Source organism: Cottoperca gobio, chromosome 19 (assembly GCF_900634415.1).
Source record: "Cottoperca gobio chromosome 19, fCotGob3.1, whole genome shotgun sequence".
NCBI lineage: Eukaryota > Metazoa > Chordata > Actinopteri > Perciformes > Bovichtidae > Cottoperca > Cottoperca gobio.
This window is the reverse complement of record NC_041373.1, coordinates 15,072,822-15,099,132: the sequence shown is the minus strand read 5'-3', so window position 1 is coordinate 15,099,132 and position 26,311 is coordinate 15,072,822. Positions and strand designations below refer to the sequence as shown.

General features: G+C 41.8%; 2 protein-coding genes and 1 long non-coding RNA gene across 3 annotated transcripts; 2 read left to right on the top strand and 1 right to left on the bottom strand.

Moving 5' to 3' along the window:
- Positions 1-1,062: 1,062 nt before the first annotated feature.
- LOC115024689 (heparan sulfate glucosamine 3-O-sulfotransferase 2-like) lies at positions 1,063-4,584 on the bottom strand. The gene is made up of 2 exons (XM_029456475.1): positions 4,091-4,584; positions 1,063-1,681 (listed from the first exon to the last, which is right to left on the bottom strand). Exons 1-2 carry the CDS (start codon positions 4,582-4,584, stop codon positions 1,063-1,065), a joined length of 1,113 nt encoding a protein of 370 aa, XP_029312335.1.
- Positions 4,585-7,773: 3,189 nt separating this feature from the next.
- On the top strand, positions 7,774-9,893 carry LOC115024760 (uncharacterized). The gene is made up of 4 exons (XR_003834153.1): positions 7,774-7,893; positions 8,598-8,789; positions 8,881-9,069; positions 9,314-9,893. It is a non-coding gene; the product is annotated as an uncharacterized LOC115024760 (long non-coding RNA).
- A 5,110-nt stretch (positions 9,894-15,003) lies between these two features.
- Positions 15,004-25,199, top strand: lrrc4bb (leucine rich repeat containing 4Bb). The gene is made up of 3 exons (XM_029456383.1): positions 15,004-15,222; positions 19,237-19,848; positions 19,964-25,199. Exons 2-3 carry the CDS (start codon positions 19,606-19,608, stop codon positions 21,953-21,955), a joined length of 2,235 nt encoding a protein of 744 aa, XP_029312243.1. The 5' UTR covers positions 15,004-15,222; positions 19,237-19,605; the 3' UTR covers positions 21,956-25,199.
- The last annotated feature ends 1,112 nt before the right edge of the window (positions 25,200-26,311 follow it).

The window sequence follows — 26,311 nt, the reverse complement described above, 5'->3', positions numbered from 1 at the left end:
CCTTACACCTACGCCCACTCATCCACCTACCACACACACACACACACACACACACACACACACACACACACACACACACACACACACACACACACACACACACAAAACCTCAAAGGGTAAGTTTTCAGCAGCAACACGAGGGACGTGTTGTAAGTGGTCTTATCTGTTGAAAACCACACATTTCACTGCCAACAAAAGGGAAGCGTCGTACGGAATCAAATGTTTTTTCACATTGGGGGGGATTTTGAAAGATTCAACATCAAGGTTAAGGTTTCAGATGAGACAAAATAAAAATTCTGTTTCATTTTTTAATGAAGTTCATGGACATTGTGGCTAATAAGGCATGTGATTAAATACTTTAGTAACAAAAATATAAACATGGATTTAGCAACTAAAGCACAGAGACACAAAGTGAAGTGCTGCGTTTCACAGCGTATATATAACTTACCCGATTCATGCTGCAAATAAAGAGACAGGAAAAACCCATCCGCCCTGTATAGAAACTGATGAGACCAACAGTAAGTGATATTAGGTGATTCCCACTATGGCTTTACATTTCAGATTTACCACCACAGCGCTGCAGCTTAATTCTGCTCTCCCTGAAGACTTCGCTGACATTTTCCAAGGTCTTGCGTTTGAGCCCTGCCTTGATTAGTGAAGCAGCTTTTAAGATGAACTAATCCCATTCCCTGGAATGTCCCTTATTTTTATAAAGCAGTCAGCAAACTGGGGATCTAGTCGCCAATAATACACAGTCGCAGGAACAACAGTCGTGTGATCCTGTAGCTGAGGTGATGCCTATATCTGGCAACAAACAGGATGTTGACGCTGGCTGGTGACTGCTCATTACAAGTGCAAAAGCAATGTCATCTTAGAGTCTGCTCTCTTCATTAGTGTCACTTCCAAATAAATACTGCTTCTACCGTTTCACTCGAAAGTTGAAGGGTGCTGATAGTTCTCCTTCTGACTTAGCCGTGTCGTATCAATGCAGGCGGACTATTTTTGAATTTGTGGAAATACGGAAATCTTTCGTGTCCCATTTCAAAAACATCTCTCAAACCTCTACTCCCACTTGAAATCGTGACCCACCATCTCGTAGAACTTGACGTTGTAAGGTCTGTAGAAGTCTCGCAGTTGCTCTATGGCGTCTCTGTCTATCTGCACGTGAGTCCTGCCCTTGGACTTGCCCAGGCAGCGAGGCGAGCCGCTGCTCTCCGGCTTCTTAAGGCAAGGGAAGCCCTTGGTGCGGTTGAAATAGAAGTGTTTGTCTGTGACAATGCGCTTTAACCCGAGGAAGTCTTGCACTCGCGCCAACTCTCCTGCCGGGTCCGTGATAAGACGCTCTCCGCTCACAAAGTGGATCTGAGCCAGAGGGAAGTAGCGGAGCCAGTTTTCAAGGTGCAGAGCGTACAGGCCGATCCGAATGGCGTTCCAGGACGTGTCCACGATGCCCAGGCTCTGGTTTCTGAAGGCCAGATCCTGGAAGCTCGGCAGGTCGGGAGTTTTCGATAAAGTCTGGGTGTAGTCGGATATGGCACGGGTGACGGGGTCACGCACCACCACAATGAGCTTGGTATCCCGGGACATGGAGGAGATCCGGTGCGGCGTCTCTTTTGTCACAAAGTAGCTCGGCGTCTTCTCCATTGTGATCTGGCTTTCCAGAGTCCTCGGCATTAAGCCTCTGAGTGAAAGATGAGAAACACAAAATACATTTTCCAGTAAGAGAAAGGTTTCTCGTGTACATTCACATGACTTTATGTGTATTGTGATGACATTTTCTTGCTGTTTTGAAGTGCTCACATTACCGCAAAGGCTACAGAATCAGACAGAGAGGACCCGTCCTGGCATTCACTCAGTCGGAAGGAGAAAGTGTGTATTAGATGTATATTTAGGGCAAGGAGTACACAAGTGAGTTGCAGAGGCACAAAGCCACCCTAACTGAGAAGCTCCACTTTGGACATGAACCTAGTTTCTTGATGTAAATGATAATAGGAGGCAAAGTCATAGTAGTCTGTCGTCACAGGAGACTTGTCTCGCAGACAGCTCTCAAGAGCAATAAATCACCATGAATGCAAACAGAGCACATATAGCCGAGCGAGTCTGTTAGGTTACTTCTGGGTCTTCAAACTAGGCCATTGGTGTCTTTGAAAGTGATGAATTGAATAGGTATACCTTCACAGAGTAAAAGTTTAAGGTTTGATTGGAACCCATGAAAGACCAAGGACACAGTTTTAAAAAGAGTCTGTAAATAGAGCTTCAAAATAACAAGTACATTTTGGACCTTTGCTTGCAATTTATCAGAAAAATGATAGAAATGTTCATTATAGTTCGTAGAGGGGAAACGTCTTGGTTAGTCCAAAAGGAAAACATTTTCAATGAACTGTAAAGTTGAGACATTTTCACGTTTCAGAACCTTAAAGGGGATTAAAGAGGATGTTGTGCTTTAAATCGATGAATCATATATCCTAATAGCTGCTGATTATTCTGTGAATCCACTAAAGGCTTAATCTGCTAATCTTTTCAGCTCTACCTGTACTAACTTGTGCATTTGGATGATGCATTGGATGGCTGCTCGACGGACACAAAGCAGCGAGCGATGCATCATGGTACACCAGCTAAGTGACACTGTACTACGGTATGAAGACCATTGAAACAGCTGGAAAATGAACAAAATGGACGCAGCTGTCAGGAACCACTAACAACCTGTGAAGTAACTGAATTGCTGAATTGCTTCCTTTATTGATGAGTGAGAAGCAACTGTTTGTTTGTTTGGCGTAGAGTTGGCATTTGACCTTTTCTCTCTCCGACTTTGACAGCTGACGTTAAAACGACGGTTTGCAGGCGAGAGTGTGCATCTCCAAGACACATGTAAGAAGCTTCTTCAGCCACTAACCGTCCTGAAGAGTGCCAATTTGTGGCAGTAATTTCAGTTTATAATAATTTATTGACACTACTGATGCACATCCCTCCTGCAGGCTGCACGACAGCTAATCATTACGATGAGTGTGAGTGTGTTTGTGCATGATTGGTTGTCAGCGTGTGTGCAGGATGTTTCACGACTACATCAGAACATTTCTGCTCTAAATCTGTAATTAAGGAGTTGATGTGGATGTTTCCTGTATGGGTTGTATACATTATATAGAAACTCTCTTAATTAGTTTAAGCAGTTAGTTTAAGATGATTCATGTGGCATTTTAGAAAATAAATCATTTAATTTTACTTTCGTTTTGAGATTAGTTTAATTGCCATATACAAACAAGACAATAGCTCCGAGGCCTCCCAGCGACAGCAGGCCGGCACGCCGCAGTTTACACTGTTTGCCTCGAGAGCTCTGCTTTTTATGAGAAATCTGATGAATTGCTCTACAGTATATCAAAACAAGTCTGCCGCTGTAAACAAGAGCCCGGGCCTCCGAATGTTTCCTGCAATAAGAGGTGAAATGAGTCGAAAACACATCCAGCGTGTTTACCCACCTCAAAACATAATGTGGAGGCACTGAGGGCAGGTAGGGGGGGCAAATCACTTTTTAAAGTAAGCAGCCAATTTAATGTGGATTTCATTTTCAGAGGCACTTGCTCTACAATAACTGGAGACAGAGGCCACCATTTCTCTAAGCGTTTGCCTTGATTTGAAGTAAAACACCCTGAAGAATAGACGGGGCTTAAAAAATACACGTTTATTATGAAAGAAGAACGAATATCATAGCTACATATGAACATCTAGCCTGAATTCCCTTTACATCCCAATTGTAGAGATTCAGAATTAAATTAAACTCCTTTAGTTTTGGCCAAATCATCATCCTCATTTGACATGCTTTTATATCTTCATCATTTAGTTAGGCTGGAGAGCATGAGCAGATTCATGCATTTTAGAATACAGACGCATCAGCCTTAAATGTCCAGGAGTCTTTGAAGGCACCAGCTGCACTTGTATTTGTTCAAGCTAATCATTACTCATCCCTCTTACAGAACTGCAACACAGTCGCTGCTGTAATTCAGTTTTACGTAATAGTGGTGCCATTAGCAGGTTTTCTATTTGAAGATTAAAGCCCAGGTTTACATACAGGCGTGCAGGTGAGTCACGCTCTTACCTGTACCACTCCAAGCCTCTATCATAGTTCCTGTCAAAGAAGTGTGTCTCGGTGCCAGCCGCTCGCACGTCCGGATGAATCCTTATGAACTCCAGAACAGCTCTGGTGCCTCCTTTTTTCACACCAACTATAATGGCGTTCGGTAACTTTTTATTCCCAAACTTTAAGTTACCCATGGGAGGACTGGGCGTGTCGATGTGGAGAGTCAAGGAAGGTCTTTGGTCGGTTTTCAGCCGAGATGCCTCGACGCTCATCGGTCTCGCATCCAAAGGCAAAACGCAGGACGCGGATTTCTGAATGCGCCTTTTGGCTCCATCGGCCAGGACGCGCTGACAGCTGGGCGTCGGATCACCTGACTTTTGCATGATGGTATCGGCAGGGAACAGTGCACAGTAGCACACATAAGAAAGGAAAAGGGATAATAAGCAAATGGATGTTCTTGTGAGCCGGTGTGAGAAGGGAAGAAGTCGACTGAAGAGGAGCACGCATGCCATCTCTCCATGGATATGAACAGTGCATGGTTTTATAATTGATTTTGCGTTCCGTCCTTTCTGATTGTTTTAGTCGCTGAAGTGGCTCAACTGTCTTCAAAGCGGATAGAAAATAAAGAAGACAACTTCTGCGTCTTGTCAGTTGGTAGTCAACACTTCCACCACTTCATCACGGGGCATGTTAATACAATCCATCCGCGTCCCATCTCTTCAGTGCGTTAATTGAAAAGGTATCCTTCGCTGCATACTGAGTTTGGAAACGACATCCTCCTAAAAAAAACTCCAGGACGTCTCCATGGTCACCGCGCACGAGTGAGAATCAGTGGGAGTGCGCGCACTGACAGCTCCAAACCGGCTGAGCGACAGAAAGATATTTCAACTCGGTGACGTCACAGCGTATTTGCATTTGGAGAAAACACACACACACACACACACACACACACACACACACACACACACACACACACACACACACACACACACACACACACACACACACCTCTCCCCTCATTCATCTGACTTTACTCACTTCTCATCATACAGGTTCTTTTTTTTTTGGCACACATATCGGATATAGCTGCTGTTCAGTAAACATGGACATTGAACATTCAAGTTCAAATGTGGCTGATGTAGGTGGCAAGGATGAAGCGACACCTATGAGTTGTAACTCTGTAATTTAATCTAAAGAGAGGTTCAGAAACATTTACGCCAACCAGCACAGGATACATTTAAAACTTCAGGATGGAAACATTCTTACTTTGACATGTCCATGATCCTCACCTGCAGGGAGCTGCTTCATCCCGTGTAGGTTCCTCTAGTTCTGTTCTTTGTGGTTACATTTGTGGATATTGAACTTAAAATGTCTTATTTTATGATTTGTCCACAATTAACTTTGTATCAACTAGCTGTCAATCAGGTTTTACTTGAGTCAGTGCTTAAAATCTGTCCCGAAAAAAAAACATTTATAGAAGTTTGAACATCAGTTCAGCATTTATAATTCAATGACAACTGAGAGAAGTCCATCTGCAGATGAAGATCATGAAAAAGGATCAAAAGCCCCATTAATAAACCTTGTGGGGAGAATATATTTGGGTTTTTAACACACACAATAATTAGACAAACAAAAGACATTTCATCCCTATTTTCTAACATTTTATCATCCAAATCTAATTAATTAATATATAATCAATACTGCAAATAATTGTTTGTTGCAGCACTATTATGTAGCATTACCAATAATGATGATTATTAAGGTTTTTAGTATTTCATAATTGCATAACTAACTACTTGATTCCCACATGACTTGACAGAACTGCTCTCAATTCTCAAAAAAATATCAATAAGCAACAATAAGACAAAATGTCAGAAACCCACAAATACATTAACTTCCTTTGATGAAGCATCCAAATATCCTGTTATGTGATATTTTTTATTGTCTGAGTTGTTTGCAGATAACAAGATGAAAACCCTTACCAGAGATGTCAGCCCTCTTTCTTTATTAGTTATTTAGGAATTATTATCAACAGCATTGCCATTTTGCCATTTTGGAAACCTGAGCATGGCCGGATTAACCTTCTTGTGGGACCTCGGGGCGAAAAGGAGCTGCTGGGCTCCCATTAACCCGCTGATCCTCCCACTCTGTGTTTCGGTTAGTAATACAGCCCTGAACCAGAGCCTGCCTTCTCCTGCAGCCTCCAACCGACTCCCTGCTCCTCTTCGGCATCGCTCTCTTCTAAACAGAGGAAGTGTTTGGGCACAGAGTGCAGGGCGGGTCATCCCTCTTAGTTTCCTCATGACTAATACAAATGCAGACAAGCTTGAGGAGAAAACAGAAGAGGATCAAAACTCCCCGGACTGCGGAGACGCCGCACGGGGAGGAGACGAGGTGTCACAGCGTTGCTCCCGCGGGTGTCTGCGCCCCAATCTCAGAGGCCTCTGATTAAAGAATGATTTATAGGGGCCGGTCGGAGAGGCCCGTTCAGCAATCCGTCAGGTGAATGAGATTTTTCCTCAGGAAGAGGGCGGGTAAATCAAACCTTGAGGCGAAAAGCCTGCAAAGCTCGGCGATAGGGCTCAGTGATTAAATGTAATAATCACCTCTGCTGAGTGTGCGGCTTGTTTCTGCCGCTTGTTTTTTATTTATTTATCGGGGATGCTGGCACCTTAAATCAGCTTAACCTTAGTTCAATTTACAGAACATATGTCTTGTTTTAGGTTATTATAGAGTAGGGTGTCATCCGTTTTTAGACTGATGTGACAGAAGAGAAATGTGTAACAATTTATGTCAATGCCATCTCACATGGGGAAGGACACACGACCCCTATAGACAATTAAAAATAAGACACATGTTAAACTGCTGAGATTAAACAGCAATTAGGTTGGTTTTAGCATACGTTTACAACCAGTGAGTCTTGTAATCGTGCCGGCTATGACAGGACATGATAACGTAAGTTTCATGTAATACATTTGAACAGCGGACCGTGTGTCTGTGTGATATTGCCGGATGTCTTTTGGAGATCACGGAATAAAGTCCATAGTTTTCCCACTGACCACTCCATCAGCAGCTCTGCTCATTTGTCAGAGGTAAGTGAAGCCTGAGGAGGAAGAGTCAGCTCGTCCTGACAGTGCACATACAGATGATCCAGTCAACTTTACATTACAGACGGGTGAAGAATCATCACTCCCACAGATACAGTTTACGCCCCCTCGCAGAAACAGCACACACACTGTTCTGTTTAGTGGCGGTCACAGTGACGGTTGTGTGTCACTGTTATGATATGAATGTAGCTTACTCAAATAAATGATTTATTCCTGACCTCAGGCAGTCAGGTGGTCCAGTACTCCAGATGCTGACAGCATGAACATATACGATGCTAAAGTGGGAAATTAAAACCAGTGCATTCAGTATCTGTGGTGAGAACAGGAGATTCTGTAAAGATGTAAAGAGCTGCTTTAAGTACAATATAGTATGTAGTATAGTACACATTATGTTTGAATTAAGAAGACACCTCTAAAAATCTGGTATGTTGTAAATGTTTAATTTCTGATTAACATATTGTTTTAAAAATCTACTTTTAGTTTCATTTGGTTTTATATTTCATCTGTTAAATATATAAATGCATAGAGTTACAGAAACTACATCCCAATAATGTCCCAACACTGACACCTGCTGGTCAGATCACAGCATTGCACCCTCAGTGTGTTATTCTACATTTAAAGCGAAAGTGAAAGCTTTCAAGGCCTAAACATTGTATTTCCTGTCAGTGTCAGACGCTAGTGCATCTCGGAACAGCATCTATTCGATTATAAACAGTAAGTTGACTTAAATTACGAAATGCTTTTAAATAATTGAAGATATTCTGAAGCTGCAATCGACGTGTTAGCTGAATAGTTTCAAACAATATGACTGAAAAAAGCCTGAATATATTTCTCCCTGTGGTGATTGTGTTGCATCTTCGTATTACATTTACTTTTGTAAAACCATTTAAAAACCTTCAGGGTTATTGGAAAAGTTGATGATGACGTGGACCCTCGTGTGGTAACAGTAGCTTTACCTCCTCATTGTTTGGGGTCTCACCAACGTCACTATTAGACATAAAGCTTAACCAAATAAGGCCATATTTCATGTTTTGTATATGAACTATATGCATCAACAACTACATATATCATAATCATTCACGGACAAAGAAATGCAAAGTTATCCTGCACAGTATGTTTGGGGCAATCAGACCCTGAAGAGGTCTAAACATTCTGTTAAACCTCTCATAGAGTAGAAATCCTGTCAACACCAATCCCAGATATGGAGCATGTGAGAGCTTTGTTCTTTTCTCAGTTCATCCATTGTGTTTGTAAGATGTTGTCATGAAATAAGGAATAGTAACCAAAAGTATCACGCTGATAAAATGGTGTAAAGTGTGTATTTTGAGTTGGTAAAGAGGGCGCCGGGTCTCCAGGACCCCAAACAGATCATTAGGTTTAAGTTAAACTTACAATGTGAGTCATTTTCTGTCTTTCAGGAAAAATGACAAACATCTACTCGCACAAAGCCGGAGAAACTCGGGGATGTCATGAGGCCTTTCTTCAAGAGCTCACCAAAAAAGGTGCAACGGTAGTGAACTCGCCCGGCGAGAGTCATGTGATCATAGTCTTCTGCCCCATTGTCAGTCGTTATGAAACTGACATTAACGCAGCGTTATCCAGCATCCCGGGTAATCATGCAGAAGAACACAAACACACATGGAAATGTTATATTATGTTTATTCTTTTTAGCTGCAGCTGTGTTTTCTGTCTGTACCAAAGAATCAGCACCCGAGGAAGTGATTCTGGTGACGATGCATCACACGTTTGACAAGAACTACACCCTCCCAAACTACCGAGATCAGGGCGGCCGTGCGGTCGCACTCCATGTGGACTGCCTGTTCTTTGAGACCGAAAGGACTTTTAAAATGCCAATGCAATAACAAAGCAATCGAGATGGTCTGCAAAAAGGTAACACTAGTTAAACTTCCTTTTTATATGCTGTAGTGATATATTAGTGTAGTATATGTCATTCTGTTTCATTTCAGTGACGGCACCTGGATGTGTTTGTACTTGGAGCTATTAAGAAGAACAGCTTGAATGATGGAGCACTATCACAACCTTAGACTCCCCCACACCTCCATGTGTAATAACTATTGTATGTATGATACACAAATACAGAGTTTGACACTTTTTCTTACTTCTCTTTTTGCAGCTGCTTCTCGGGAAGTATTCTGAAGATAAGGGATGTATGGCGGTAATCTGTGGATGTATGGCGTGAAAGTAAGGATGAGAAAAATAAAAGAATTAATTGAGAGAGAAAACAAATGTTGTACCTGCTTTGCTGATCGTCGTCTGTTCTTAAGGTGATTATTACCTAATAAATACAATTAAAAAACAACTCACATTAGCCTCAGCTAGCCGCTCTTTAACTTCACTCCTGGTTCTGATGCGTGTACATTAACGTGTTTGCTAATGAATTCTGTAGTTTAAATGTGCTGCCTGTTGTTACACTATATGACATATATGATATGCAGTGTGCTTATGGGACATTCTTTCTGCCAAAGTATAAACTTATTAAGAATGTAGGTTATGGGTGGAGGCTCCTGCAGTGACATCGATCCCGTTAAATATTCACTTCTTTATAACATTTTAAATCAACTCTGTACTAACACTACTTTCACTGTATTTTATTCTATTTAATTGTGTACTCTCCACTTTACTGTCTTGTTCTTTTGCGGTAACGACGTACATTTCCCCCGTTGTGGGACCAATAAAGCATTCCTGATTCTGAATCATCTTTCGTAACACTCTTTCTCTGCTGGTCACTGTGAAGCATCGTATGCTTGGAGCTGTGTGTAGGTTATTAGCCCAGATGCAAAAGGTCTGCACATGTTGTGACTCCCACACATATAAAATACTTATAAAAGAGAAAAGTGCTCACAAGACTAAGACTACAGCTGAGGCTCATAGGAACGTACTGGACACATTTACATTTAACCGGATAATGAAGGTCATTTTGGATCACCAAAAGTCAATCCATCTCCAACCCAAAGTGCACGACCCGCAGACCTCCTCAAAGCAACACGTAGAGGCATTACATCAAGTCCTCTGCCTGTTCCACGTTGCAGGCAGTTCTGCTCGTTTAGCTGTAACACCACACGTCGTGGTAGTCGGCCTTTTGGGTTTTGCAGCGGCGACTTTGCTCCCTCAACTCCCCCCCTCTGCTTGCTCCCCCCCCGTTTGATCGAGGGGTACTTTAACGATGAACTTGTGTGGTTGAACAGGGCTGCTTTGCTGAAGTGTGCAGATTCTGCCGAAGCATCAGCTCGGCACAATATTGGACGCCGATTCTCCCGGGATATCTTGTAAATCGTATGATGGTCTCACTCTTTGTGTTGCTGACTTTGTTGATTCATACGAGACTGGAATAGTAATCTTCTGACACAAAAGCTCGGTATAGCGTTCATGTATTGACCCAGATTTCTGGCAAGTCACAACCTTTCTTGGCCATTTTATTCTGCGCATGTTTAGCCTCTTACAATCATGATATTAAATTGTCCTGACATACACTGTGAGATCATGATGCCTTGTGCACCTCTTGGCTTTTATATGCTGCGTTCACTGGAATATGCTTCCTGTAACATCGAGCCTCTGACTGTTCGGAGTCACTTTTTCTTTGAGTTCGCTGTAAACTCACAGTAATCCCAGCAGAGCCGTTCTTCCTGCAGAACATATTGTTGCCGGTCTTTGATAATGAGGCTTTATTTCCCTTTTCTTCAGGGTGCAGGGTTGAGGTTATAGAGTCTGTTCTGTATCTGTAGTAGGTAAACACAAGATTGGCCACACTTTAATAGTGTCATCAATCTCTCTGGGTTTTTGGTAGTTCCTGCTCAATGCATCTGCAAAACAAAATCATTACCTCCAAACAGCAGCTCTGTTGCTACGTGGGAGCAGTTTTTGAATGTCAGTGAAATGAATACTTTAGAGGTAAATGCTACGATGCCTTCAAGTTGCATCTACAAGTCTCCCTTTTTCATTCAGGCGATACTCTGCAGGAAAACAACATTGTTTTTTCTTGCACTGGTGAATTATTTTGCATTTGGGATATTTTGCTTTCATAACATCTTCTTTCAGACTGTAAGAAAACACACAAAATACACATTCAGGGGTTTGTTTGACTAAACTTTGTGTATTTGCGTCGGTAGATTTCTCCTAAAGTCAATACAAGTTAGCTTTAGATAAAGTCTCATTTGCACATTTGAACATCAAATGTGTGGAATATGATAGAAAGAAATGACAGATGGTTATATAATCTAAACATGTAACTGTGACAGAATGTATTTCTGACTGCACTTCACTCCACTGCTCACAAGATGGCAGCTGAAGATGACGTTTCAGTCTCACAGGCCGACATGAACAGCAGACGCTGCTCCGTTACTGACAAACACGTCCACAAACTTGGCTGTAAAAGTACAAATGGACGGAAAATAAAATATTACTAACATTCCACATTAGTGACATTACGTCTACAGAAAAACCTGTTGTAACGCAACGTACAAGCTTTGTTTACGGACTGTAAGCCAGAAGAAAATGGCTTTCAGATTGTTTAAAGGAAAACAATAACCATTTACAAGTGGAAATTCTATTAGTGTAGGTGTTGATCTTACATGTTCACAGCTCCATTTAACGTCTTATTTTCTAAATGAATAGTTCAAGAACAAACAGAAGTCTTTTTAGAGTAGAAATCCATATCAGTATAAGTCTGATGACAGAAAAGTACTGTTTTTTATTGATTTTAAATAGATGTTCATTCTTGAACGCACCTCTGAAACACGAATGCATCCTTAATGCATCGGTGCACACACTGCGGGCTCACATCTGCATATGAACGTGGACACACGCCAACACACACACACACACACACACACACGCACACACACACACACACACACACACACGCACACACACACACACACACACATGCGCTCACGCTTAAACTCACAAACACACTGTGTACAAACCAAAAGTGAGTTTTCACAGACAGGAAATGATGTCAGCTCTTGTCTCCAAGGAGATGGAGGCAGTTGCTAAGATACTGTGACACTAGGATTTTTCTCTCTATTTTCTCTCCCTCTCTGTCTCTCCAACACGCGCACACACACAGACACACACACACACACACACACACACACAGACACGCGCGAATGTCACCATGAATAACTCGAAACTCTCTCTTGCATCTCCTTTATTCTCTTGCACAGATGGCAATGAGCACCAATCCAACTTTTTCTGTCACATTTCTAAAAATAACCACCAAAAATATCACCTTGTTCACGATCCCAATTGGCCGCTTGGGGCCATTAAACAGATCACTAATGCTCTTCAACCGAATCTGACATCAGCGCTACTGCTACAAAAAAATTATCCATATTCTTAATCTTTGCTTTGAACTGTGTGCAATTACTCAACCACCCACTTCCAGAGTGGCGAGGCCTGTAGCTAGTATCCCGAAACGATGGAAGTGATGGATGTGTATCAGCACCCTTCTAAAGCTTCTTCACAGTGTGAGCTGCACCTCTCCGGCGCTATCAGCATGCCACATATGTCTTGGCACTAGCATGTTGCTGCCAAATCCTCATCGCCCTCCCCTTTCTCTCCCCCCGCGGCTCCGAACACAGCATTAAGAGTTTATGGGGTTTGGGTTGTATTGGAAATGCCATGCACTCTTCCTCTGGATAGTGGGATTAGCTTTCCCCGCTGAACTTCTACTCCAAGAGCCTTCCTGTACTGATGACACAAGCAATACAGCGATGAGTGTTTGTTCATTTACTGTGCACAAATGCATGTCCCTCTCCCTCCCTCCACTCCATCACTCTCTCTCACACACACACACACACACACAGACAGACACACACACACACGCTCAAGGGTGCCTGGACACTCACACGCATACTATACATGCATAAGGGGAATATCAGATTCAATGTGCAATGACACTGCGAGGACATAGAGTGAAAAGAAGGGGGGGGGGGGGGAAGGAAGGAGAGCAGCAGCACACGGTGGGTTTGGCATGGGCGGTGTGGAATCATTTTAAATGGCGCGGGGGTTGGAAGGCAAAAAGATGTACAGAGAGGAGACGGCGAGAGTGGCAGGAAAAAGCACTGAAAGGCAGCCAGGGTCTGCGTGAGACTGGATGTGGGCTAAGATTTCAGCATGAGTGATAGGGAATAAGGGAAGAGGGAGAAAGAGGGGAAAGGAGGAATATCCTCTGCACCACTGTGTGACTGGAAATTTAATAGAGGGAGCGAGCTAGAGGGAGAAAGAGAGAGAAGGAGAGAGAGGTGGATGGGTGGGAGAGAGAGAGGCAGAGGAGGGGGAGGGGAGAGGAAGAGAGAGGCAAAAGGCACAGAGACCTCATTGCTGTGCAGCTTTCAGCAAAAGCTAGTGGTCGTGAACAATGCTCACTACGGCATTCACAGGGACGGAGGGGGGCGAGGGTGAGGGAGAGAGAGAGTATATATCTCGGGGGTCTTTCTGAAGTTTAACCGGCCTTCTGTGTCCTTTGACCTTTAGTGTGAGCTGAGACAGAGCAAAGATGTACTGGGCTTTATTTTCCCATACAAAAGTCTTTGGTAGTGGATACAAAGCTACAAGGGATGTTTCTTCTTCTTCTGCACACATTCAAATGCTTGTGAAGGGGATAATAAATACATGGGAGCTATACATGACACATGTGGACATACACATGACAAAGATCAATATGAGGCAGCCACTTAGAGAGACAGACGGACTAAAGCTTTCTTTATTGGCTAATAACTTGCTGGCATTTCTTTTCAATTCACTAATTAAAACATGCAGCAGCCCACTCGTAGCCTACTAAACTCTGGAGACTGCTCACAAAATACTTCATACGCACATTTAGGTATTTTCTAAAGGTTTGGGTTTTATAATGTGCAGAAGTGACAGGGCTGCAGAGTGTTTGCTAGCCATGTCTGGACACTGACAGCAGGTAGCGGTGGATTCCTTATGTAAAGCTTTAAACCCACCACTGAGGACAAAAACAAATACTTATAAGACTGCAGAATACAGTCCTCATTAGTTTGCTAGATGTAATCTTAGCTGGCCTTTACTAACATGCATGTGCTAGCACTGCACATTCTTAATGAATATGGACATTAGTAGACCTACACAACTCTTTAAGACTCAATGGAGCAGAAATGTTTCTTACTGCAGATGTTTTGTCCTGTTGGTTCAACAGTAAACAGGCATCTAATACTCGTAATAAACACTATAAACTGACCAACAATGCATGACATTTCACAGCACAAGCAGACACACACTGACTCAATTCACCCAGCTGATCATTTAGTGCTGCTGAGTCATATTAATGAATAAGTGGCTATATTCATTACATGCATAGAGCTCATGTTGCAGCAGGGATCTGAAACAAAATGTGCAGACTAAAACAAACCAGACTATAAAACTAGATACTAGTGTTATAACGTTTTATATTAAAACGTTTAAATGATCTAAAGAAAAAACAGATACATCCATAAATCGTGGGTCCTCCATCTATTCTAATGCTGTTTTAGTGGGATTCAGACTGAAACATACGGAATATGCGTAAAGAGCCGCTTATGCTGGACGCAAAATGCTCTGCCCACCGGGCGCCGTCGCGTTTGCAGCCTGCGTTCCTCTCCAAGGATGATAAGGCGCATGGATGCATTCGTCCCAGACCTCGTTCCCGAAATGTGATAATACTAACATCATTTTCACCAACGACCCTTAATCTGATCTCTGTCTGCTTTTTTTTTTTTTCTTCTCCCCCCCTCGTACCTCCTCCTCCCCCCCCCCCCCCCCCCCCCCCCCCCCCCGTGTGTGTGTGTGTGTGTGTGGATTGTGTTCATCTTTAACCTGCCATCACTGTAGCCCCCCGCGTTGCGTTGGCGCTGCGGAATAGCCTACAAGAACAAGATCCAGCTCACAGCCGTGGAAACAAGCGGATCAATTTAGGGAAGAGAAAAGGAGAGATAGTCAGCGAGGTTGGAAAACTGGCGATCGGGAGAAGGGACGAGGGGAGAGAAAACATCGACCTTACGCCGCAGCCGCCGACACATTAAGGTACGTGTGTATATTGCTTGTACAGGTAGAAAGGACTGAAATGGCCGGCGTTATTATTGCATATGTTACCTAATCTGCACGGATGCTCAAATCAGGCACGAGACGACAAAGGATTGGATAATGACATGTGCAAAGGTTGCACAGATTGATACTAATTTAAGTAAATAATTAATATCGGCAAAAGATACAGTCGATGTCAGAGGAATAAAGCTGTGGTTGCAAATGTATTGAAATAACGTGGTTCCTTATGTAAGCCTGTGTGTTTCGCATGTCTACACATATTTAAAACAAGAAAGACATACTGAGCCTATGGATTGTTTTTGGGTGCAGTCATGTTGTCATTACCCTGAAGAGAGAATGGATGCAAGCCATTTTGTAATGCAGCATGTGCAGAATTAGGCCTATTCAGAATTTCAATTGCGTTCCCGAGAAGGTGCGCCGTAGTGAGCGCAGCTGCATAGATGAATAAGGCCATTCTGTTGAATTGTAGGAGAAATTATGCTGGAGGCTTTATGATGAGGAGAGATTGCAGATTAGAGGTTGCGACTGCAGGAGAAATGGTCAGACTATGGCTTTTTCTTTTTTTTTCACGAGTTGATATCAGATACATGGGGAAATATAACCGTCATCAGCATTTGAAAGTTGAGAAAATATTTGTCATGCACCTGCAGTTTTCCTCTCTTTAAAAGCACTGGGGTTTTTTTGTGTTTTTTTTTTACTATACTGGTGAAATGCGTCCAATCCTACCCTGATCCCCACGTCCTGAATCAATCTAGTGTTGTCATAGTTACAGCAGATGATGTTGGCCCTGCTGCACCTGTGTCGCTTTGTGTTCATCTCGACCATCTGTAAATACATGAGGTCTAATTTGGCCTTGTGTAGGCATACAGGAATCATCCCACAGCCCGGAGCCTCGGTGTTTATTGAAAACAACACCAAGACTTTTGCCTCTTCATAAACCTTAATGACTCGGTTGGAGAGAGCAAAGCATTGATACAATCAGGTGCTTTCGATGATGTGATTGGTTTGTAGCAATTGGTCAGCAGCTTGCAGCTAATTTGTCTTTTCACGACTGAGCGCTTTCTCAGGCCTGATCGAATAATCAATATCTACATGGTTGCAATCTGCTCTTGACATGGAAAAACAGCTAAGATCAAGAAAGAGAAATACGGTGGAGTGAAATTGGTTGGAAAACAAATACAATGCGGCTGACGTCTCAACCATGTCATAAACCCAAAGGAAACACATTTTGCACAGGGATGAAGATGAAGGCCGCTGGCGAAGGAATTGGCCCTCAGATGAGTCAAGGTGCAATAATCTAAAAATAAAAAGCATAATGGGTGTGTGCTGTTGTTCTTGTTGAGAACTTGAAGATGGGAGGTCATGCAACAGGCTGGCAGATTCACGGTCTATAAGATTTTGCCCCTGTGTGGTGTTTTACATAGATTGTTTACCGTCTCTCCCCAGTGACTTTGGCCACGTAATACAAAGAAAAAGTGTAGTTTTTGTACTTCTTCAATGTGTAACAAACTACCAAAAGCTTTTGTCTAATGGGAAATTAATCTTTCCTGTAGTGTAGGCCTATTAATGCAATGGAGGAAACCAGTTTGCATTTTAATTGAATTATTCTTATTTTATTGTTTATTTTCGCAGGGACAGTGCACAATTAAAAGTAATTGCAGCAGAGTTAGCTAGTAGCTCATTTACATCTGCTGTCACTGGGCAGGTAGACAAAAAACAACCACAGAACAACAAACACACTACATGAAACTGCACAATACATAAAAGTCCCTCAGTGTGATCAAACAGATGGAGTCAGTATGATATTTTAATGTATTTTTGCTCAATACAACTGCTCATATTGTACATTTAAATGTAAAACACACCTTTATATTTGTACATTTCAAGTGGCTGTATAAATTAAGGAATGGCTGTATTGAAATCACAAAATAAAAATAAATAAATGAAAGCACCAGTGCTTGTTATGACGTTTCAGTGTATTTAGAACATTGTTTTGAGAGCACTGGTATGATCAGTTCTGTGACTAGCTAATGATGTTGTGTTTTGATGCTTCAATTAATCATTTTCTGTTGAGCTAAACACAGTAGCTATCAAACCACCATTCTGAATCACATACAATTCTGACGTCTGGGAGAGACATTTTATTTCCAACTCAGTCAAATTATTGAAATGCATAATTACCTGGTGGATGGGGATGAGAAAAATACTCTTCAAGGAAGGACAGCAGTGTACAGAACACCATAATGAGGAGTGCTGCAAAGGGGCTGCATACAGTAACATTTAGGTTTTAGCATTTATATTCAGAAATCTTCATTTTCTTATTTTTTTCTCTGTGCCCGTTACAGTTAGGAGGGTTGTAGATATGGATGTGTGAATAATGTTTGTGTGTTGGAGAGAAAGAGAGACTCTGTGGGGTGTGCAGAGTATCTAAAATATCTATTTTTAGCATGCACTCCCTTATGAGCTTTCTTAATAGCTGCTTTAAGAGTTCTCAGAGATATGTTTTCAATAAAGACTGATGTTGACCTAATCCTTAGACCTTGTAGATATTAAGATTCATCTGTTCCCCTTGTTGTGATATTGAAGGCCAAGGTTAAACGGTCCTTTCTCAGGTCTCCCTGAATGCATATGTTTATATATATTCAGTTTTTATTCCTCAAGATAAAGGTACCTACTGAGTAAAAGACTGTTGCTTTTATACGTGGTCCACCAGAACATGCTGTGACGTGAATAAACCTTAAGATTTAAGTCAAATATAAGTTGATGTCGACAACAAAAGGTGCTGCTGATCAGTGTTCATGTTCATCAGGCTCTAAACACAGTAATGTGGAATAGGGCACTGGACAGTAAAAACACAAGATGGTGAGTGAGCAGGTTGCCACAGCAACCGTGTTTCTAGGAGCGCATGCATCGTCGCTGCATCGGAGAGGAGATGCTAAGGACGGCCATGGAGGCTTAAAAAAAAATCTGCTTATTAGACAGTAAACATATTTAGAAAATGCACCCGAGCCTTATCTGATGTAGAATATCAATAGTGGTAACATCGCGGTCATATGAGTGACAGTAACAAAGATCTTCTTATGTGTTTTCAACAGACAACACGGGCTTGTGACTGCGAGTGTCATAGTGTTGAACATAACGTGCCCGAGAAAACAATGAACACTTTCTTTCTGGTCTAATCATTTAAAGGGAAACAGCCCAACCTTTCCTGAATTTAGTGAGTCTGCTGTTGCTTGCGGCCATTTCCGTGTGACACCCTCTTAACGAAAGACACACTGATACACATTTCTGTATTACAAAAGCCCTAAGAATCTTTTTTTTTCTTTGTTCATCTAGTTTTCATGTCTGGTTCATTACCTTTGGTGGCTGGGGATCTTGTCTGATTGTGCGTTGCTTATTGTACACAGCATGTGCATTGCGGTAACATTTCAGGAGTCAATAATCATTCATTCATCTTAATTGCTAAATTACTGCTGCTTCCTCATGATGGATTGCACAAATGTCTGCATTAACCTTAGGACTAGATGAATACCAAAAGCAGTTGTAATTGCATTCCACAATTTAGCCTTCTTATAAATGTGAAATTCTACTTGTCAGTATATATCTATGCATACTCGTGTCATAAAGTGGACGATGAGACTGCCGTCGTAATGGGTCTGCTGCAGCACTTGTGACCCAGCTTGTGGTTTTAGAATTTTGTGGCCATTTCAGACCATGACCCAGATGTTAAGTTCAACCTATGAAGAAAATGGCAGCTGACTCACCAGTTAGACTTCGGGCCATTATTTGAGTGCCACCTCTTTAGAAAAAAAAAAAAAAGCCTGACCCAGCTTGTCATACAGTCTGGCAACAAGGCATTTAAATATTTTAAGATTGAAATTCACTTCTGAGAATACATGCATGTATGTGCTAGGCGGATGTCTTGAAGCTACTGCACTGTGCTCTTACTTGACCTCTTTCCTCTCTCTCTCCTTTTTTCTCTTCCCCCTACAGTGAGAAGCAACAGCCTCCACAGAGACAACACTTTCAAGAGCAAACCCTCCCCCAAATTTGATTTCTATTATAATAATTGTCATGGGAACAGATACAGAGTTCCCTACAATGACTTGTTGAAAAAGAACAAGGTGTTTGATAGTCAAAGAAGCATGAGCAAAGTAAAATAAGAAACTATTAATGATAAATAGAGTCTTTAATATAACATTACACTTTTTCCTCTCCATTTTTAAAGTGACTGCTTGAAGGAGAGAAAAAAAACTGAATAAGAGCATAAAATATGAACATCAAGATAAGCACTTAAATCCCCCTGTTTGGAGGTGATTTATCAACATCATAGCAATAGGGGCGGGTCATGACTCAGTTGCCATGCGTGTTGTCATGGTGACCAGCCCCTGTACCCCTTCCCCCCTCCTCTGGTTGGTCCAGATTTTGTTGTGGTTTCACAACCATGGACCACAGCTGACAGAGGCAGCACCCGCCTGCCCCAGCCTTTGTACCTGCTCCAATCAGGCGAGTCGTGTCATCTGTACAAGGAAGAGTTTAGATCAAGTCCCAGACAGTATTTCAGAGAACACAAGATACCTCAATCTACAAGAGAACACAATTCAGGTAAATATGGCTCCATCTACAACGAGATCATACATTCAGACTGAATTAATATATGTTGACAGCAGTTGTTCTAATGTTGCTACAACATGCCTCCATGTTTTTGTTTCCACACCAGGTGATCAAGTCAGACACATTTAAGCACCTGCGGCATTTGGAAATCCTCCAGCTCTCGAAGAACCACATTCGGCAAATTGAGGTGGGAGCTTTCAATGGCCTTCCCAACCTCAACACGCTGGAGCTTTTTGACAACCGTCTCACAGTGGTACCGTCACAAGCCTTTGAGTACCTCAGCAAGCTAAGGGAACTATGGCTACGAAACAACCCCATCGAGACACTGCCGGCATTTGCCTTTCACCGTGTTCCCTCTTTACGCCGTCTCGATCTAGGGGAACTCAGGAAGCTGGATTTCATCTCAGAGGCTGCCTTCGAAGGTCTGGTCAACTTGCGCTTCTTGAATCTTGGCATGTGCGGCTTGAAGGACATCCCTAACCTCACCCCACTAGTACGACTAGAGGAGTTGGAGCTGTCAGGGAACCAGCTGGGGATAGTCAGGCCTGGATCCTTCCAGGGCCTAGTGTCACTTCGCAAGCTGTGGCTGATGCACTCCAGAGTGTCAGTCATTGAACGCAATGCTTTTGATGACCTCAAAAACTTGGAGGAGCTCAATCTCTCCCACAATTCCCTGCATTCCCTGCCCCATGACCTCTTTACCCCTTTGCACCAGTTGGAGAGGGTACATCTCAACCACAACCCTTGGGTGTGCAACTGTGATGTTCTGTGGCTCAGCTGGTGGTTGAAAGAAACAGTTCCCAGCAACACCACATGTTGTGCTCGATGCCATGCGCCCCCAGGTATAAAAGGCAAATACATTGGGGAACTAGACCAGAGCCACTTCACCTGCTATGCCCCAGTGATTGTTGAGCCACCCACTGACCTTAATGTCACAGAGGGCATGGCCGCTGAGCTGAAATGTCGTACTGGAACTTCGATGACCTCTGTGAATTGGTTCACTCCAAATGGCACTCTGATGACCCATGGATCTTACCGAGTTCGGATCTCAGTGCTTCATGACGGAACGCTGAACTTCACAAACGTGACCGTGCAAGACACCGGGCAGTACACTTGCATGGTAACCAACTCTGCTGGAAACACCACTGCAACCGCCGTGCTCAATGTATCTGCTTCAGACCCCAGCAACAGCTACAGCTATTTCACCACTGTCACTGTGGAAACAGTAGATACGGTGAGAGGAGATGAGGAGAACTCAGCAAGACAGTATGTTAACGAGACATTGATAGATTTCCCTAATCCTACTTTTCAAAGAGTAGATGGCCGACCTGGCATCACTATATCGCCTTCTCTCTCCTCTCTTTCCTCACTGTCCCCACGAGCCAACAGAGCTACTGATGTAAATGCAGTGACTGTGTCAATTATGGATGTAACTAACATTCCGGGCTTGGATGATGTAATGAAAACAACTAAGATCATCATTGGTTGTTTCGTGGCCATTACCTTTATGGCAGCTGTAATGTTGGTGGTCTTCTATAAACTTCGTAAGCAGCACCAGCTACACAAGCACCACGGCCCCGCCAGAGCCATCGAGATTGTCAATGTAGAAGATGAGATCGGAGCCGGGGCTGGGAGTGGCATCTCAGGTGGTTCAACGATGAATTCTGGAGGTGGAGAAGGAACCCTAAGGATACATCATCCAGAGATAGTCAACCTTCCCAACATTGGCCGTTCGGATACTCTTAACCATTACTACAAGACCCATCATTTCAACAACAACGTGATGGGTCTTAGTATTGGCTCTGAAGGGATGGGACCAGGAATGATGATCAATAGCAAGAACCAGCAACTCCACGATATCCCCATTTCCTGTACCTCAGTCCCAATCTCTACATCTAATATGCTCAGCTCTTCAGGCAATGGCAACAACATCAACCCCTGTTCTATGTCCCCACCGCTGCCGATGTCTCTCCCCATGCCTACCATGGGCTTACATGGATCGATCAAGGGTTTCATGGGCCAAAACCAGAATCCCCAAATGGAGCCTCTTCTCTTCAAGGGGAACTCGAAGGAAAACGTCCAAGAGACTCAGATCTAAAAACAAAAGCGAGAGTATAGAGAGAGAGTGAGCAAGAGTCGGAGACAGAGAGGGGATTGATGTTGGGTTTATGCGCGGAATGATTAGACACTAGAGTGCATTGACATTACACCAGGAGAGAGGATAGACTGACACGGCAATACACAAACACATAGACTTATCCGTGACAGTGTACTGAGCCAAGGATTACCACAATGGGCCACTTGTGTTTGTAGTAACGATCATGGCCATGGAGATCAAGAAATGGACATTGCTACAATGTAAATCTGTGCCAAAGCAAATGTTTTTTTGCAGTTTCTACAAGCTGTGTTCTCATATAGGGAAAAACTAGCCTTTCAGAGTAATCAGTCCCCAAATCGTTGATGGCCAGCAGAGATGAAAGACATGCACAGCACTTGCCACACTGAAGATCGGAGATATTACAGAACAAAATCCAAGAGACATTTTTCTTCCACACAAAACACAAGCCACACTCTCTCTCAAGTGACTCAATAGACTCCCTCAAGGTGACAATTATGTAGGCATAGATGGACAAAAAGGTACAGTGCAGTACAAACTACTGTGAAAAATCCACAAATTATATAAATATATTTTCATTTAAATATGTATCATTGCAGACTCCGATGCAGAGATATTTTGGGGTGGATGTATAAGCTGGTATAGTTTGTTTCTTTGTGGATAATCAGGGGTGGTCGATAGTGGAGGTTGATTATGATACATGTTTTAAGTTTGGCTACTTCTCAGAAACATAAGGGCTCAATTGCAACACTCATTGTGAATCTTTGAATTGGCTTTGTGACATGAAATCCATTTAGGTTGTAGAACAGTAAATGCAGATCTCTGTTTGACAAACTTTTTTCTGTTGCTTCAGTAATAATCATTACAAACTTTTGTGTTCTGAGAGTGTATTATGTATTTTGTAAAAGCCAGCTACTTGGTATTTGAATTGACGATTCTGATACTTAAATGCCAGCATCAAATAATGGTTAAAACGATGTTCCACAAACACAGAAAGGTAATCATTGCAAAGACCTGTTTGGTAAAATAAAGTGTTGACAATGTGTTATTTGAATCAGATCAGTAGCCAGATATTTGCTTTTAGACAGGAATTTGATATGACCTCCTTGCTCATGGTTACCATAATCATGCCATAAAATGCTGTCATAAGGATGATTAGACAGCTATCTGCAGCAGCATTCAAGAAGGGATTAAACATCCATCTTAGGATGATTGGAATGAATGGAAATGTACAGTATATTAATAATAATAATGTCTGGTTGTATGACAATTGTAAGATCCACATTTTTACAGTGTAACTTTCATATGTTAAATGCCATTTACGCTTCTTGCGTTTCAACTATGTATTTCTTTATTTTTGTTAGTTTGATATAATGTGTACAGTTGTCTAGCCATGTATCATTACGTGTGAAATAAATCAATCATATATTGGGTTGTGGCGGGTCAATATGGCAACCACACAAGCAAAGAGTGAGACATTATGCAGGCCTCTGTGCTAAACCTGGATTGAATGTATGGTTTGTGGTTTAGCCATTAGTCATCCTGGTAATGATAGGTGCCATGTGCACTATTAACATGTTCAGACAGGCTTTTAGGCGCTGACCTATAGACGTTCTACGGACTCAACTGGTTTTGCAAAATGAGTGTTTTTAACAGAACTACATGATGACTTATTCTTAATGAAGGCACTTTTGTCTGAGATTAGACCTCAGTATGCTTCTCCCATGGTGATTCTTTCATGTTAGTTTGGAAATGGGAGGAACATTTGAGGAAAGAAGGATATTGAATAAATTATCTTTTTGTTTTTGTTTTTTTATCAAGCAGGAATCTAAAATGTTTGTTGCAATTGAGCACAAACTGGACCAGTTATTCCAGATAAATGTACCTGAGACAGTATTATCAACAAAATCATATGAACAAGGTTTTCGACTGTAATGCAGCTCTGTATGTGATTTTGCTGTTTTTTTCTGTTGCACCCCTCCCAGACCTGAATATATATATACATATATATACATATACATATATGTATATATACACTAGGAGTGAAGATGATGTTTTTTCTTATCAGCAACAAGCCCACACTTATTGGAAGAAAAGGAACACTGAGGAATAGTAATAATAGTGATGATGATATGACGGTATCAGAGGAAACCTACGCAGATTGCTCTGTCCTGTCACGGAGGTTAATCGATGAAAGGAACATCTTCTGCATCAATGCACATCACGTTCATCCTGTTTAATGCCAAACATCTAAGCCATCTTATACCTACAATACCACAAGCAAATGGATTGATCAAATAACTCAGGTTGTCCAAAATGCAGTCATGTATTTTCTCAACTTTTTGGTGGTGAATCTCATTCCAAAGCATAGTAAACGTAACTGTGTTGCGACCCCACAGACAGATCTAGTGGGCAGGGTTCAACCGTAGCCCCACAGAGACACAAATGGAATATAAATGAAGGCTAAAGACACAACATATGGGCCTCTCCCTTGATGTGCTACATTTGGTGGCTCTGCCGTCAGATTTCAAAGAGCATACTAGATACCTCCTTGTGTGCCGTGTGTGAGGGTGCTATCCTGCATGTTAACCGTGGAACAGATCTTCTTCCCTGAACGCTACTGTAGCAGTGTTTTATTAAGACTCACCTAATCAGCACAGAAATGTTCCTTTCATACCTCTGGACATCCGTTAAACGCAACATGCACAATTATCATCATTATTATTAACATTCGGAGGAAATGCAGAATGGCTTTGTTTCATCTTAGTATAGTGGCTGCAATTGTACATATTGATGCGTTTTAAAAGGAGGCTCACTCTACAACCGTAATGTTAACAAATGTATGACCCCTTTTAAAGAAGCTTGAGACTGGAATATGAATATGTGCATATTGGGCAACTGTACCTCACTGTATTATATAGGCCTAGATGGTGCTGGATTGATGCAGTTTGGCTACAGATGGAGTACTGGCATATGTGTATCCTCTGCGCCGTCCGTTGCTTATAATGGATTGCTTTAGCCCAGATGACATTTCGTGTTTTTTTGGAAGCAAAGCTACTTAATGAAAAGGATTATCATATCTGAGACACCAAATTGCAAGACAAGAAAATGGACTGACCTTTTGGTCCTTTAAAGGTAAGCTGTGCTGTTTGATAAAACAATGTAAAAAAAAAAAAAAAACCTGGGTCCCTTTTAAAAGATTTTTTAAAAGAGAGAGAGAGAGAGAGAGAGAGAGAGAGAGAGAGAGAGAGAGAGAGAGAGAGAGAACAGTGTTAAGCTCTAGAAAAAAAATAGATTTCTTTATTACAAAATAATGATAAAAAAAAAGGCATTTTGTGTTTGTTTGTTTTTTCCTTTGTTATTTTCCAGTTGTTGGTTGTATCTCGGTATGTGATATTATCAATTTGGGTCTTTATGTATTGTCATTAAATGTAATTTCTTTCACGCATTCATCCAGGTACACAGTGTGGCAGAAGAGTGTATTTCTTCAATTATAGCAACATCAACATGTGCTTTACTTGCACTTCAATGACTGTCATACAATGACTGAGAGGTATATTATTTCACTGTTTGATATTTCTGTGACTTCAATTTTACGCCCACTGTATGGAGTTATTCTGCTATTAGAAACATGTGCCACTTTCATTCTTTGTTGTGATTTCATCCTACAGAGCACCACAACTAACTTAATGAGAAATGAGTTAACAAGTTTAACACGATGATGTTTCAAATAAGTTATTGCGTGAAATTTTATAAACAAAATGGCAAAAAGTCCTAACAATTACTGTGTTTACACTGTATTTTGTTACTTCATTTCTTGCATTGTCACACTTATTTATTCAACCAGGAAAAAAGGAAACAATTTCAAAGGTTATGTTGGAAACAATGGCCGCTTGTACCCCTGCTATGTGCACAATTATATCGTAATAGCTTGTTACATAAAGATCCATGCACATGTTAGTGCCAGCAGTGAACAAACTATTGGACAATTTGCAGATAATAATACAAAAAACTGATTTCTTGATCTGTAAATATCTGAAATCATGAAAAATTAACAAACGCAAACGTCTAAAATTGCATTACATCGCTAGAGCTGGGCTCCTAATCTTCCAGCAATAAAAAAACATCTGATCTTGTTGATTGAATAACAAATTAGTCGACTAATTGATGAAGAAGGGCGGCTGTTGAAGTACAGTCACTCAACGCAACACTATTACATCCTGTAATCACTGCAGCATGGCAACCGCCTTAATAAATCAAGTGGTCCATCATGTTACATTAGCGTGACTGTATATAAACCCTTCACTGCAATGTTTTTACTGCAAATCTAACAAATAG

Coding starts and splice junctions, on each gene's coding strand:
- LOC115024689 (XM_029456475.1), bottom strand. CDS start 4,584: ATGGCATGCGTGCTCCTCTTCAGTCGACTTCTTCCCTTCTCACACCGG. Junction 1,682..4,090: donor AGAGGCTTGGAGTGGTACAG/GTAAGAGCGTGA, acceptor TCTTTCACTCAG/AGGCTTAATGCCGAGGACTC.
- lrrc4bb (XM_029456383.1), top strand. CDS start 19,606: ATGCGTGTTGTCATGGTGACCAGCCCCTGTACCCCTTCCCCCCTCCTC. Junction 19,849..19,963: donor TACAAGAGAACACAATTCAG/GTAAATATGGCT, acceptor TTTCCACACCAG/GTGATCAAGTCAGACACATT.